Genomic DNA, 15,751 nt, shown 5'->3' on the forward strand with positions numbered 1-15,751 from the left:
ACTTCTAGTTCTGCTAGCCATCTTTCAGGAAAGAGGCATAGCATTCTAAATCTATTTCAAGTATCTATGTATTGTAACTCCTATAAAATGAAAAAGCAAGCATTCTGCAACTTGAGTTTTAAAGGTGTTAAGTCATTGTTAACCATTACCTGATCAAAAAAATTATTATTAATACAGTCATATTTTTCAGTTTAGGCTCCTTTAAAGAAACTTACAATCACTAGCATCTAAAGAACACCATTTATACTGTGTACAATTAATTGCTCTCTGCCTAGTCTCTCTTTTCTACATATTCTGTAAAGATTATTTATATAGTTGGTCCTACCAGCAGTAATATATCAAGATAGTGGAAAACACAAGCTATTTACTAGAACTTCAAGACAGAGGAAAAAAAAATCCCTAAAAATAAGTTAAAGTTTATTGGTCTTTTTTTTAAGTGGGTTAGCAAACCTTGCTTCAGAAAACACATCTCTGGCTTGACAGCATGACAAGCCTTGTTCCAGGCAATCTCAGACTTCAATATTCAGACTAGATGAGAGCGAAAACCATCACAAAAGTGAGACTTGTCGTAACCTGTGGCAAGGTTAGCTACCACTTTTCTAACAACATCTTCTTGATCCTGACAGAGGGAGCTGTGGCATCAACAAAGGGCTGAAACTGGAGCTATATGAGGGAGAGGGAGAAAAGCCCAGAAGCACACTCAGATTGACCCGATAGATATTGTCACTGCCTCTGAGTAATGACAGTCCCGTTGGCGTACAGCCTTGCTCAGGAAGAAGAATGCTCAGTGAAGAGAGGACACAGCAAGCATCTGTGTTCTGGAAATTGGTCCATCAGCCTCCTGGTTAGCAGCCAAAGCTCAAGCCAGAGCACTGTGCAAGCAGGGTACAAGGGACTGACATCAATATGCTACTGTGATAAGCATAACAAAAGTCAAACATAAACGAGAGCAAGATCTGAGAGCTGTTGCTCAGGACTTGAGTGAAACAAGTTGGTGATCTTGCCCCACTTCACAGGGAGATACATCTGTGTCACTGAAACTGTCAGCGCTAATTAGAATCCCTGCAGGCATCCTCGGGGATTTAATAGGCACCAAGGAATGAACTGCCTCTTGCTCCTATGGCTTGCCCCTCAGTCAGAAAACCAAAAAGATGAGGGAGGGAAAGGAATATTGAGGGAAGCTTTCCACATCTCCTGCCTGTGCTGCTCTGTGATTAACAAAAGTTGCGGTTACGCAAAACAACAAGAAGACATGAAAGGATAGAGATATTCACCATCCAATGAACTGAAAGTATGCTTAAACTAAGCTGCGTTTTGATAGGTGGAAAATATTAACCAAGACAATGCTTTTTTTTTTTTTCTAAAAAGAAGTTTTAAAAGTACCAAATGTAATCAGTCAGAGACAAATCAAATCTGCTATCCTATTTAACTTGAGTAAGCCCCCATGAATGCTGATGGCAATTTAAATCAGAAGCATGACATTTCAATGGTGCACATGGGACTCGTCTGATATTTTGTTTTAAAAGAGCGGCCACATAAATACAAAAGCACCAATGTTGCAAAAACTCGCATTGTACCTGTGAGTCAGACATGCCTAACTTCAGCACCGACTCAAATCTCAACTTCAGCTGCATGCTTCCAGTCGAATGTGCACAGGGTCGGGAAGGGTTTTCGTGGAAGACACTCGGCTGTAAGCAGCAGGGCATGCTTCACCTCAGCACGTGTATGACACAAGTAACACTCTTTGCTATTTAACTGTCTATAAATTTGCTGTATGCTGCTCATGAACGACAAAGAACTTTAAGAGCTGAAGCTGCTAATTTCCGATAACTGCCATGACACAGCTGCGGGTCCCTGCTCACCAAACTGTGGTCCTCGGCTCCTTTAGCGCTACCGGCAGGCGGACCACGAGGCTGCTGACCAGGAGAGGGGCTGACCGCAGGGACGGGGACCGCGGGGACGGGGGCCCGGCACCCACCTTGCTGCTCCGGGCCGCGCCCCAGGCGCTCTCCGCCGGCCGCCCCTGGGCCGTGCAGGCGGGCAGCCGGCCGCGCCGCGCCGCTCTCCGTCTCCACAGGCAGCGCTGACTCCTCGACGGCCGGGGCCGCCGGCTCGAAGCGGCCCAGGGGGCGGCCGGGGCGGGCGTCCTCGGGCACCGGCGGTGACAGCGAAGGGGCCCGGCGACGGCGCTGAGGGCCGTCGGCGGGGCCGGGCGGCGGGGGCAGACGCTTGGCCTGCGGCAGCACCTCGAGCTCGAGCGGGGCGCTGAGTAGCGCCGGGCGGCCGCGGTCCCGCGCGTAGAGGCGCAGCGGGATGGGGGCGCGCAGGTGGAGCAGGGAGCGGACGAGCAGCACGCTCCCGCTACGCGGCACCACGAAGAAGTGCTCGCTGGGCGGGAGGGCGAAGTAGCGCAGCTCGGCGTTGGCACCCGCGTCTGCGTCCTCGGCGCGCGCCCGCCACACGGCGGAGCCGAGCGGCAGCGTCTCGTCCAGGCGGAGCCGCGCGGGGCGGGCGCCGACGAAGCGCGGGGCGTTGTCGTTGGCGTCCAGCACGCGGACGGTGAGGGCGGCCAGCGGCGCGGCCGGCGCGGCGGGGCGGCGGGCGCAGCGCAAGGCCAGGCGGAGGGCGTAGAGCGGGCGCGCCTCGCGGTCCAGCGGGCGGCGGGTGCGCAGCCAGACGCGGGCGGTGCGGGCGTGCAGCGCCGCCTGGAAGTGCGCGTGGCCCTCGCCCAGGAGCTGCAGGCGCCAGCGGCGGCCCCGCACCTGGGCACACCACGACGGGGCGCCCAGGCGCGTCAGGGGGACGCTGAGCCCCTGCACGCGCGTGCCCGCCGGGCGGTTCTCCGCCACGCGCCCGCCGAACGACGGCGTCCTCTGCGGGGCGGCGCGGGCAGAGCCCAGCGGCAGAGCGCAGCACAGCAGCAGCAGGCAGGCGGCCGCGCGCCGGGCCATGCCGGCGACCGGGCGGGCGCTGAGGCGCTGCGAGCAGCCGCGCGGGGTCTGAGGGAGGAGGGACGGGGGGGGGGGCGGCCTCGCGTCCGATCGCCGCGCCCCCGGGGCCGGGCCGGCCGGGAGGCAGCGCCGCGGGACGGGGCGGGGACTGGGGCCGTCACCGTGCGGCGCCCTCCTGCGAGCACGGCCCCGCGGGGGGTACGGCAGGGAGCTGTCCGCTAGCCACAGCTCCCCCGAACCCAGCCTGTCCCGCCTCCATCCGTATTGAAGCTTATTTGGACGGCCTGAATCTTAAGTATGGTACGAATTAAAGTCCATAAGAAAGGACAGTAGGACAATACAGTCAATATTTGTCATGAATCAAGCCAACAAATAAGCGATTCATCTTGCAGGAATTTTACAATACATCTAATACTGTTATGAAAGAATGTGATGATATGATTACAATTCAAAAAAAAAAGTTGAAAAAGTTGTAGTCCTCCCCTCACTTCATATATGTGCTGATAATGCAGCGTTTTATTGGTTTTGCTGTGCTCCAGCTCATTAAACACAGCTGCTTCATATGAGCACAGATACTTTACCCAGAAAGAGAATGAATAATCTAAGGTATAAGCCTTTGGCCAAAAACCAAAAGCATTTATGCTTTAAAGTCATGATAATAATAAAAAAATATATATAATGTTTAAAAAAATAAGGCAAAGATAGCATCTTAAGCAATAAAAGTCACATGAATGACTTCAGCCAGGTTCCAAAAACTATTGGCACTTCTGTAGCACAGCAAATCCATGGGTGAGAATCCTAAAGAAATACTGCAAAAGGCTGAAAGTCAGGCATGAACTCAAGCACTTTACAGATGTTGGACTTAAGCCCTGATTCACTTCCTACTGAATTCTCTAGGATACTCTCAAGGATTTTACAGGCTTCAGTATCAAACAATTACATGTATAGTACAAGAAGAAGTTTGAGTGTGCTCTGCAGATTTCATGGCACCATATGGATTATATTCCTTCGAAACATTTGCTGTATATTGTTTCAGGAATGCCAGAGTTGGAAAAAAAAATGTAATACAAAAAAAAAATCTATCAACATAAATGTAATGAATAATGTTTTTCTTTTCTTTTATTCCTGCCTTTTATAGTCTGAGATTGCACATCTCTGACTCACATGTCCATGTCATTCGATTTCCAGGACTATTCTCTTGTACTTTTATATTTTTGCATACAAATCTTTGTAAACCTGTGACCTCAACAGGGCACAATGTTTCTCAAGACTGGATTTATTGATTTAGAGCCCACTCCTGAAGCGCCTGTGCAGATTGCTGAGATGCAAGTAATTCTTATTAGCCTTAATGTGTTTATAGAATGTGAGTTAAAAGAAAGATTTTCTATGGCTTCCCTTTGGAATAGGCATGATGTGATCACACACATAACAACTAATTAGATGGTTACAATTTAGTTCAGAAATGACTAAACAAGGATTTAATCAAGCATGGAATTCTAGCTTATCTCCCAGTCAGAACTACTACACAGATTTTGCAGTGTTGTCATACCTGTAGATATTTGATTTGATTTACAATTGCTTGTAGAAGGAGAATGTTTTGTTTATTAGCTTATTCATTTGTTGCCATTCGTTTGTTACTACTATTATACAGTGTAATTTTTAAGGATAATTATAAAGCTAATGTAGGCATTACTGAAAGAGAAGTATTATTTATAGAGATCAAAACCTTGTGAAAAAAAATATGTTTCTTGGGCCCTCCAGTGTCTGAAATAAAGTCTTGCCTTCTGATGACATGAATTTTAACTCCCATAGAATTTGCTGATATTCATTTACATCTGTGAAATTTGACCTGATGTCTCAGGTAGGGCAAAATAGTAGCCACACAAAGTGGTTTAAAATTTAACTACCACAACAGAACCCTGTTTTTCACCTTTTAAGCCCTCATTGGCCAAGCAACAAAGCGTAAATTTTCAATGATTATTTAATTTAGAAGCATTCAATAGCCCAGTTATCACTGGAAAATTATATCTCTTAAAGTAACTCAAAACAGTACATACCCAAAAAAATCCTTAAAATCTTTTTCTTTAATTATATACTAAATGCTTATAGCTCCAAATATATTTATATCGTATAGAGAGATTATATGTAGTATGTATAACATATCTAATTTATATGTTATAGTACATAATTACAGCAATATGTAATTATATAGATTGTATATAGTAGTTAGCTATCTGTAACATTTATATTCTACACAGTATGTTTTATATCTAGTGTAGTTAACAACTACATAGCACTTACATACAATTTAAAATAACTCAGCCAGTTTTGAAAAACCTGTATCTATTCCTTCATGCTTCCACATTCACAACTGTTCAGCTTACAGAGGTATTGATATATAATCTCCAAGCTGATGAAAAAAACTAGGCAGCTGACTAGACAAAAATGAAATACAACTCAAAGCACTGGGTTGCGTTTGCCTCCAATTTTTTAAAATGCCTCCAGATTTTTTAAAACAAACCATACCTTCCTTTTTTGATTCCTGAAACTCATACTGTAATTGACAATAACTACAATGATACCTTCTCAAAACATAAAAACTCATCAACTGCCAGCTCACACTAATAAACCCATTTAAAACAACTTATTAAGACATAACCTTTAAGTGTGTGAGCAAACAATATGCAACTAAACACCCAACACAAATATCTGTAAAGCTAGATGAAGTATTAGGATTACTGCAGCTTTCTCTGACTGAATCAAAGCATATGGTGGTATAATGGAGCATGAATTTACAGCAACAGAGATGTACGATGCAGATTAAAGCTTCATCTGTGAGAACATACTGCACAGCAAAAAAACAACGATTGTGGTTTTTGCTTTATAGCGTAATGAGCAACAAATACTCTTTTGTAGAACTAGGGCTCCCTCTGCTGCTAATATGGAAGTAAAAAACAAAACCTAACTAAATCCACATGCTCCTGAAACAGACCCTGATTTTAAATTTAGCAATAGCGAGGTATAAGCACGATGGACAGGCTGCTATTTGGTTTATGCAAGGTTTTAAGGTAGGACTGACAGGCTCATGTTACCCACATCGAACATGCAAGCATGGAAAGCTCCACTCAAGAAAAATTAATCCCACTCCATTAACTGTCTCTGCATTCACTGCAGCAGGTCTTAATTAAAAGTATTAATGAAACAGGCCCTTGATACTTTTTGTTATTTTTTAAAACTAGACTAGAAATACTTGGTAATGTATTTCTATAGAAACCTCTATTTTTAGAAAATTGTGGCTTACCTATAAAAAAACAGCTTTTGGTGTTTAGGTTGTTTCTTTAGTTAAGTAAAATCTTTAAGTATGACTAAAAAAATATAGCCTTTAAAAAGAACGCGTGAATGATCAACATCAAAAGGCATAATCTCAGATATCAAAATTGAACTCAGTGATCCAACTCTGGTCATTCTCCAGTTCTATGATTCCATGACAGTTACCCATTTGATGTGACGGAAGCTCTCAAGGGAGTGTGCCTGCAACAGCCACTTTGACTAGATACTAGATTGACTTTGTACCAGAATGAATGCACCAGTCTGATGAAGGCTGGCTCCTTTTGTCAGCTTCCTACACCCTTGGTTTCTTTCCTGAGAGGGCCAGACCTCATGACTGAGGAGCAGGAAGCAGTATCATTTCATTCTTTTTTAGTCCTAATTGCCAACCACAGATTGAACTGGAAAGGTGTGGTAAGAGCATGGCAAGTTATTCCTTGGGGAGTCACAGCTGAACAAATTGTGGAAATAAGTCAAGGCAGCACGTGTGGGAAACATAACCAAAGCACTGCCTCCTCCCCTCCCCCCCCCCCTTTTTTTTTTTTAGGAAAACAGATGAAGACGCTGCTGAAGCACTATGATACTATTATGGCAAGCTGCACCAATACAGACAAACGGGCACACCAAAGCAAAACTGTTTCTGCCTGCCCAGTAGCAGCTTACCTGGCATAAGATAAGCACCCCTCATGGAAGTGGAGCCGCAGGGCATCCTGGCCTGGTTTGGCCTGATTCGGGCTCCCTGAGCATCGATCAGCTGTGTCAGCCACTCTCGAAAAAGGAGCTGTAATTTCCCACGTGCTCTTCTCACACCACCACCACTGCTACAGCTGCAGTCATGTTACAGAAACTGAACTGCATGCGGGTTCACCAACTGGACAGGTCTCAAGGAGATAAGCTCCCTGACCAGGAGCTCGGGCAACGCTGCCCACGGCAACCTGCTGAAGGACCATCCCTCTGCCCAGCGGGAATTTTTTTTCCCCCGTGAGCTGCTCCGTCCAGCGCGGAGCCTTCAATATCGGGACAAAGAACCATTTCGACGTGTGGGGGAGCGACGGAGAGCAACCCCCTGACAGAAAAAGACCCCAGTGAGGGCTCACAGCCCCCCGCACTACCACTCTTGCCAGCGCCGGGCAGCTCCGGGGAGGCCCCACGCGACTCCCCGGTCCCCCTCAGCGAAGCCCCGCGTTCGGCCGCGCGTTGGCAGCGGTGGCGCAGGCGCAGCGCTGGGCGCCCGCCCTCAGCCATGGCGGACGAGGAGCTGGAGGCGCTCCGGCAGCAGCGGCTGGCCGAGCTGCAGGCCAAGCACGGGGTAAGGCGCGGCCGGGGGACCCCGCTCCCTGCCGCCGTGGGTTCTGTCCCGCCGCTGCCCTCAGCAAGGCGGGGACGGGCGCGGTGTCCCCCTGAGTGAAAGCTCCGGGCCCGGACCGGGTCAGGCGGCAGCGGCCTGGCGGTCCCTGCGCTGCGGCCTCGAGGTGCTGGCGGGGGCCCCCGGCCGCCTGGTGCTGCTGCGGGGGGAGCAGGAGGTCCCTGAGGGGCGCTGCCCGCCCCGCCAGGCCCCGCACACAGTCTTTGGCCGCAGTCTTTGCCCGCCTTTGTCCCTGCCACCCGCAGCGGTGTGGGTCCTTGCCACCTGTCCTTTCAGTCACGTCTGTTTTGGGAGCTGAAGTGTCTCAGATTTCCCATTCCGCTCTCACGCTTTAAAGTGTCACCTGTAAAATTTGAGGTGCAGATGCAACGTTAGGTTCACTTTAATCTCATTATTACTTCTGAATAGTTACCTGCCAATTTAGTCCTGAAATCCTCAGGTAGGATTGTGTTTTCTTCTGCATTGATAAATGCAAAGCATTGCATTGCATTTCTCGATAGGTTGCTTTAAAGGATTTAATGTCTTTGTCTGTTTTCTGGGCTTCAGGGAAGTTTATTGTCTTAGATTTAACCAGGAGGCCTTTTAATGTCCAAACCTAGAACAATCTGTGGCTAGACCCAGTAGCAGCAGTCACCAGACTAGTTTGCATTACTGCTTTGTGAGGAAAGCAACAACTAGTGTGGCACATGTATTTACTAGGGCAGTAGATTTTTATTTTTAGGATCTAGTTTGTGGTCAGGCAGGTTTGGCTGATACTGATTTCTGCTAAAATACTTAAACTTGTTGTCATGTGTGGAATGTCCTTGAATTATAATAGTATTTTATTCTGATCTCATTCTTTAGGATTCTTCTGCTGATCCGTCGCAACAGGAAGCAAAACAGAGGTATAAATGGGAACTGTTGACTTTTGGTAGTGTCTTAAATCTAACAGTTTTGAATCTTTTCCTAACTTCTTTTTTAATATTGTGTTTCTTTGGAATACTCGTCTGAATTTTTTGATCTTGGAAAAACACCAACAAAGAAACAGAAATGTGAGAGATTTAAGAAGGAAAAAAAAAGTAAATTTTCATCTTTTCAAAGTAAAATTATATATTTAAAGAGCCAGACTTTTGTGAGAAGTTGAGGTGAGAGCGCACAGTCGTGGCTTGTATTAACTGAAATACTGAAAGTAAAATTCCGGTTTTGTGAACACCTAGGCAAGTAAGTACATGAAGACTTACTGAAAACTGCTAAATAAGTGATGAGGTTTAGTTCCGTCTTGGAGTTGCACAGACTATTTGTTACTCGTGCTCTAACAAACTACCTTAGGTGAAATTCTAGATTGAAATTAATTTAGAATCTTTACAGGGGGTAGCATGGCTTTCGTTTTTCTAGCAGGATGTAATAATCAACTTTAATAAGGTGTAAGTAGTAAACTCCATCTCAATTTCTTGCAAGATGTTGTCAGCTATATAGTAACGTTATTGCTGATGTATGTACAGCTCTCCATGACAGAAGATGCTATAGAAGAAACCATATAAATGTAGGGTTTGAAGGGACTTCAAAAAGTCACTTACATGAATGGAAAGTCTTCTGTAAATTTTATTGTATTGCACATATTATTTTAGGTGTTTGAAATCCCACTTTTAATGTGTAGCTAATTTTTTGTTACAGGGAAGCAGAAATAAGAAATACTATTTTAGCTCAAGTTCTTGATCAAGCAGCACGTGCGAGATGTAAGTATCCAAGTAACTTTCTAATAAAGACTTCTCACCTAGTGTACTCAATGCTGCTCAAATCAAGAACATACACGCCTGTATAGAGGCTAAAATAGAAAACATTGTTGAGGTGGAAACCGCTACAGCTTTTCAATTGGTGATACCAATGAGGGGGGTGGTTAACTGATTTCTGAATGACATTAATCCAATTTTTTTGAACTAATAGTAGGAACTGTGGTGATTCAAAATTAGTTAAGAACAAGTATTTAAAGAAAGAAATATGTAAAAAAATACAGCTTTTTTTATCTTTGTCTTATATTGAAGAAGGGATTTGGTTTGACGGGGGAAGTGAGGGGAGCTAAAAGTGATAGAGAAAGGCTGGGGGAACTTGTCACTGCTGACACTGTTGAAGATAGTAGGGAAAAACCTCTGAGTTGTCCCATAGGATTGTCCGAGGGCTCCTCAGAGAAGGTAATGATCCCGTTACCCCGTACAGAATCTTCTTGCATCCCTCCAGGGGTAACTGCGCCTGCTGCTTCCCTAAAGTGCCTGTATACCAATGCGCGGAGCATGGGAAATAAACAGGATGAGCTCGAGAGCTGTGTTTGGTCGCAGGCCCATGATCTCGTTGTGATCACAGAGATGTGGAGGGACAGCTCTCATAACTGGAACGCTGTCATGGAGGGCTATGTCCTTTTTAGGAAAGACAGGCTGGGGAAGCGAGGGGGTGGGGTTGCCCCTTATGTGAGGGAGCAATTGGGGTGTACCCAGCTCTGCCTGGGGGAGGGTGAAGGACAAGTGGATAGCATGTGGGTGAGAATTAAGGGGTGGGCTGGTATGGGGGATGCTGTTGTGGGGGTGTACTACAGGTCACCAGATCAGGAGGAGGAGGTCGATGAGGCCTTCTACAAGCAGCTGGTAGAAGCCTCACAATCCCGGGCACTGGTTCTCATGGGGGACTTCAATTATCCAGACATCTGTTGGGTAAGCAACTCGGCCAGGCATGCACAGTCCAAGTGGTTCCTACAGTGGGTTGAAGATAATTTTCTGACGCAGGTGGTGGAGGAGCCGATGAGGCGGGGGGTGTTTCTGGGCCTTGTCCTTACCAACAGGGATGAGCTTGTTAGGGATGTGAAGGTTGGGGGCAGCTTGGGATGCAGCGACCATGAGATGGTGGAGTTCAAGATGGAACTTGGTGGAAGAAGTAAGGCTAGAAGCAGGATTGCTGCCCTGGACTTTCGGAGAGCCAACTTCAACCTCTTCCAGGACCTGCTTGGGAGTATCTCATGGGCTAGGTTGCTAGAAGGCAAGGGTGCTTGTGAGAGCTGGGGCTACATTTAAACAGCACTTCTTCCAAGCTCAGGATTGGTGCATCTCTAAGAGTAGGAAATCGGGGAAGCGGGGCAGGAAACCTGTGTGGATGAGCAAGGAGCTCATCGACAAGATCAAAAGAAAGAGGAAGGTCTATGAAATGTGGAAAAAGGGCCTGTCCACTTGGGAGGAGTTTAGAAGTGTTGTCAGGGCCTGCAGGGATGCGACGAGGACAGCTAAAGCCCACCTAGAGATGAGGCTTGCAAAATAGATAAAGGACAATAAGAAGGGTTTTTTTATGTATGTAAACAGTAAAAGGAAGACTAGGGATAATGTGGGTCCCTTGCTGAATGAGGGGGGTGTCCTGGTAATGGGAGACGCCGAGAAGGTGGAGATACTGAATGCTTTCTTTGCTTCAGTCTTTGCTTCAAGGACTACCCCCCGGGACTCCTCGACCCTGGAGGGAGGAGAAAGGGTCTGGGAAATGGAGGGCTCCCCCCCTGGTTGACGAGAGAGTGGTTTGGGAGCGTCTGAGTGGGCTCAACGCACACAAATCTATGGGTCCCGATGGGATGCATCCACGTGTGCTAAGGGAGTTGGCAGAGGTGATTGCCGAACCGCTCTCTATCATCTTTGAAAGGTCCTGGAGAACAGGAGAGGTGCCTGAAGAGTGGAGGATAGCCAATGTCACTCCAGTCTTCAAGAAGGGCAAGAAGGAGGATCCGGGAAACTACAGGCCAGTCAGTTTCACCTCTGTCCCTGGAAAGGTGTTGGAACAGCTTGTTCTGGATGCCATCTCCAAGCAATTGGAAGAGAAGAACGTTATGAGGAGTAGTCAGCATGGATTCACCAAGGCAAAGTCGTGCTCGACCAACCTCGTTGCCTTCTATGATGGCATCACCAGCTGGGTAGATGGGGGAGAGCAGTGGAAGTCATCTACCTTGACTTTAGCAAGGCTACTGTCTCCCATGACATCCTGCTAGCAAAGCTGAGAAAGTGTGGGATAGAGGAGTGGACAGTTAGGTGGGTTGAGAACTGGCTGACTGGCCGAGCTCAGAGGGTGGTGATCAGCGGCGCAGAGTCCGGCTGGAGACCTGTGACTAGCGGTGTTCCCCAGGGGTCGGTGCTGGGTCCAGTCTTGTTCAACATCTTCATCAACGACCTTGATGAGGGAACAGCATCTGCCCTCAGCAAGTACGCCGATGACACAAAGCTGGGAGGAGTGGCTGACACACCAGAAGGCTGTGCTGCCATTCAGTGAGACCTGGACCAGCTGGAGAGATGGGCAGGAAGAAACCAAATGAGGTTTAATAAGAGCAAGTGTAGAGTCCTGCACCTGGGAAGGAACAACCGCACGTGTCAGTACAGGCTGGGGGACAACCTGCTGGAGAGGACCTCTGAGGAGAAGGACCTGGGGGTCCTGGTGGACGACAGGTTGACCACGAGCCAGCAGTGTGCCCTGGTGGCCAAGAGGGCCAAGGGGATCCTGGCGTGCATTAAAAGGAGCATGGCCAGCAGGTCAAGGGAGGTGATCCTCCCCCTCTACTCTGCCCTGGTCAGGCCTCACCTGGAGTACTGTGTCCAGTTCTGGGCTCCCCGGTACAAAAAAGACAGGGATCTCCTGGAAAGAGTCCAGCGGAGGGCCACAAAGATGATATGGGGCCTGGAGCATCTTCCCTATGAAGAAAGGCTGAGAGACCTGGGTCTGTTAAGCCTGGAGAAAAGAAGACTGAGAGGGGTTCTCATCAATGTGTATAAATACCTGAGGTGTGGGAGACAGAGGGATTTGACCAACCTCTTTTCAGTGGTTTGTGGGGACAGGACAAGGGGTAATGGCCACAAGATGGAGCACAGAAAGTTCTGCACCAACATGAGAAAGAACTTCTTGACGGTGAGGGTGACGGAGCACTGGAACAGGCTGCCCAGGGAGGTTGTGGAGTCTCCTTCTCTGGAGATATTCAAGGCCTGTCTGGATGCCTACCTGAGCAGCCTGCTCTAAGGAACCTGCTTTGGCAGGGGGGTTGGACCCAATGATCTTTCAAGGTCCCTTCCAACCCCTACAATTCTGTGATTCTGTGATTTTGATTTATATTTCACTACCCTGGCATGAAGTCAGTTTCATAAGGACTTGTGTCACTCTTTAGTTACTAGTGAAGCTATTCAGGTATGATTGAATAGAGCCTCTTTTTATTGCAGTGAGCAATCTGGCACTTGTGAAACCAGACAAAGCAAAAGCAGTAGAGAATTACCTTATACAGATGGCAAGATATGGACAGCTACCTGGAAAGGTGAGTTATGGCTTTTTTTTTTTAATTTATTTTCTCACATACATTCATTTTCAAACCTAATTCCCTCAAAAATATTGAATGTTTTTAATATTTGCAAATTAACTGAAAAAAGACAATTAAGAACTTCTGAAGGCTATTACAGAATTCTATCAAACAACTTTTACAAGAAGAGAAAGTGTAATTCAGTTTTTTTGTTACTAAACATCTCTCAGAATGTATTTATATTACTTCTTTCCTAGATAACAGAACAAGTTTTGATAGAAATACTTGAGAAAGCGAGTCAGCAAACAGAGAAGACAACAACAGTAAAGGTAAACTTCATTTCCTAAATATAATTTTAAGTAGTTAAAAAGAGAGCAGAAAAACTGCATGTAGTGTAGCATTTCAGTTCAGCATAGAAGCGAACTTCTTATTTACCATCACCGCTACACACACCGATAAGTATTGGGATTGTATTATAGAAGTCCTTCTCAATAATCTAATTTGCAGATATTAGCCCTGGGATATTGGTGTTTTGTTGTGAGACAGACTGCTGTGCTTTTGTACTGTGCCATTATGGCAGGTGGGGACTGGAAGGTTGTGATGGGGTGACTCTTATGTTCCCTTGTAATATATTAATTGTTAAGTGGGCAGAGTTTGAAAGGCTTGTTCTATGTTGGGCTTACTGTGACCCTTGTGTTTTCACTTTGTATGTTTCATTTTAGTTCAACAGAAGGAAAGTATTGGATTCTGATGAAGAGGATGATTATTAAATACTACTGTTAGACTGTCTGCCAAGTAAATGGCCTGAAAAAGGGCAACAGTTGTCAGGCAGAACAGAAAACCTGAAAATGTTTACGTTTCTTTACTTTTTTTAATATAAATATATGTAAAGGCCAAACAAATGAACTTGTCTTGTAAAATAACCTGAGAAGGGAATTTTATAACTTAAACTTTTGTAGTATAAGAAGCCTGAGCAGTGTGGAGTTCCCCACTGCTTCATTAGCATGAATGTTTTGTTGCCCCTTACTCAGTGCGTAAGCTGTACTTTCAGCACCTGCACACCCTTAACTTACTGTTATTGGACATACCTTAACATGAGGACAAGTTAAGTGTAAGGCTTGGAACAACCAGTCCCTGTAGGAGTTTAAAAGACTTAGCTCCAGAGTCTAAATTACAAACTGTTAGAAACAAGATTTCCTGAGCCCCTGAAGGAAGCCTCTCCAGCAACTCTCTGACTCTGAAGTCTTCACTGGAAATTTACAAAATAAAGTGAAAGTTTCAAAGTGGCGATTATTGGTGTGTGGATCAGAGGGCATCTTATCAGGCAGTCTGTGTAAAATTGTTACCAACCCATAAATGAACTGTTTCCCTATGAAATTATCAAGCTATCTCAAAAAAAGCACGTTAAAATTAACTGTGTAATACAGCACTGTTCAGGCACTTGTTATTGTATATTCTTAAAACTACCTCCATTTTGTGAAATGGCTGGAGTGTTTCCTAACTTAAAAAAAGGCAGTTTTCCTAAATTTTCTGCAACTCTGCATGCATAAAGTAAAACTTGTGCTGTACACTTGTTCAAAAATATGGTTATGGAAAGATGCTAGATAAATACTGTAATGCTGTGCTGATAAACACACTATTACCACAAAGCCCTTTTCTGACATTATTAAATAGAAACATGTATGATTTCAACTGAAGTGGTTTTTTTTTTTGGAATGGAATAAAATCCTTTCAAGTGAGCATTAGTGTGTGTGTTCTTCATCTTGTGCAAATGTGGTTAAAAAGTATTTAAACAGTTATTTTTGTCTGGTTTGGAGTAGACTAGTTGTTTTTTGGTTTTGTTTACAATGAGGCTTCCTTAACTTCAGTAATTTCATGGGTGTATGCTAAATTACTTAGACTTTAAAATGACCCTTTATCAGTGAAGATTTTCAAGGTGTGGTCACAGATTGTTGAAAAGTTTTCTCTTTGGGTGTATCTTAAGTATCCATGTTTCATATTCCTATTCCCAAGTTTATTACATTCTACTTCATTAAGTTTTATTGCCTTGCTGTTCTTCTAAAAAGGCTGTTCTAGAATCTCAGTTACCAAAAACAGAAATAAACTGGACTGTACAGTAACAATGCTTTGCAGACAAATCATAACAAGGTTATGAAGTTGATTTTAGCATGTTTATACTGCAGATTGATGGGTAAAGCTTCTAGGGGTGCTCCCTTCAAATCCTATTCCAGTTTAGCCTTTGATCATCATATCTCTGAATATTGTTTAATTGATAAGCTTGTTTAAGCATGTCAAAGGAATCGTGTAAACTATTTCGTTTACCTGAATCAGTTGTTAGGCATTATCTGGAACTGGTCAGTATGTAAGTCCTTTTTTATTCATAAACTATATGTCCAAAATGCTTGGAAATAAGCTTTATCCTAGACTGAACGTTGAAGTAAAAGCGAAGCAATGGCCTGGTCACTTAAATAGGTTTGGGTTCAACAGGATAACTGTTTTGATACAGTAAAAACAGAAAACACAAGTTAATTCCTGTGAATTTGAACTTTTTCTACAAAACTCTAAAGAAAAAAATGTATTTGCATGTTTGCTATATTAAAATACAGATTTTGTTAAAAGCTACCGTAGGCAATATGCACCGAGTTAGCATTAAGTTGCATTAGTAAGCTACTGTTGGTATGTGTGTAAATTTCTTTCATTGGAGGGGATAAAAGTTCTTTCAAAGGTAAGTACTAGTTTAACACGTGGCCAGTTCCTGTAAAATATATCAGCAATACTTTTCCTAGGTAACCCATTTCCTTGTATTGGTATAGTTTTTGGCTTAACGTT

The 15,751-nt window shown here is 45.1% G+C and overlaps 2 protein-coding genes across 2 annotated transcripts in view; one reads left to right on the forward strand and one right to left on the reverse strand.

The window, feature by feature from the left end:
• LOC118246478 (neural-cadherin-like) overlaps positions 1 to 7,523 on the reverse strand; it is a 63,038-nt gene extending 55,515 nt beyond the window's left edge. The window contains 3 exon segments of the mRNA XM_035543614.2: positions 1,979 to 3,241; positions 6,942 to 7,105; positions 7,183 to 7,523. Coding sequence (XP_035399507.2) covers positions 1,979 to 3,241; positions 6,942 to 7,105; positions 7,183 to 7,523 — 1,768 coding nt within the window.
• Positions 7,440 to 14,662, forward strand: PDCD5 (programmed cell death 5). The gene is made up of 6 exons (XM_035543470.2): positions 7,440 to 7,587; positions 8,488 to 8,528; positions 9,298 to 9,359; positions 12,849 to 12,940; positions 13,180 to 13,251; positions 13,645 to 14,662. The coding sequence occupies exons 1-6, from the start codon at positions 7,522 to 7,524 to the stop codon at positions 13,690 to 13,692; spliced, it is 381 nt and encodes a 126-aa protein (XP_035399363.1). The 5' UTR covers positions 7,440 to 7,521; the 3' UTR covers positions 13,693 to 14,662.
• Positions 14,663 to 15,751: the final 1,089 nt, after the last annotated feature.

This window comes from Cygnus atratus, chromosome 12, assembly GCF_013377495.2.
Source record: "Cygnus atratus isolate AKBS03 ecotype Queensland, Australia chromosome 12, CAtr_DNAZoo_HiC_assembly, whole genome shotgun sequence".
NCBI classification, from domain to species: domain Eukaryota; kingdom Metazoa; phylum Chordata; class Aves; order Anseriformes; family Anatidae; genus Cygnus; species Cygnus atratus.

What these genes read in the sequence shown, in the direction of transcription:
- PDCD5 (XM_035543470.2), top strand. Translation starts at nt 7,522, where the DNA reads ATGGCGGACGAGGAGCTGGAGGCGCTCCGGCAGCAGCGGCTGGCCGAG. An exon ending in AGCTGCAGGCCAAGCACGGG is followed by an intron (nt 7,588 to 8,487) that starts GTAAGGCGCGGC and finishes CTCATTCTTTAG; the next exon opens with GATTCTTCTGCTGATCCGTC. An exon ending in AGAAGACAACAACAGTAAAG is followed by an intron (nt 13,252 to 13,644) that starts GTAAACTTCATT and finishes GTTTCATTTTAG; the next exon opens with TTCAACAGAAGGAAAGTATT.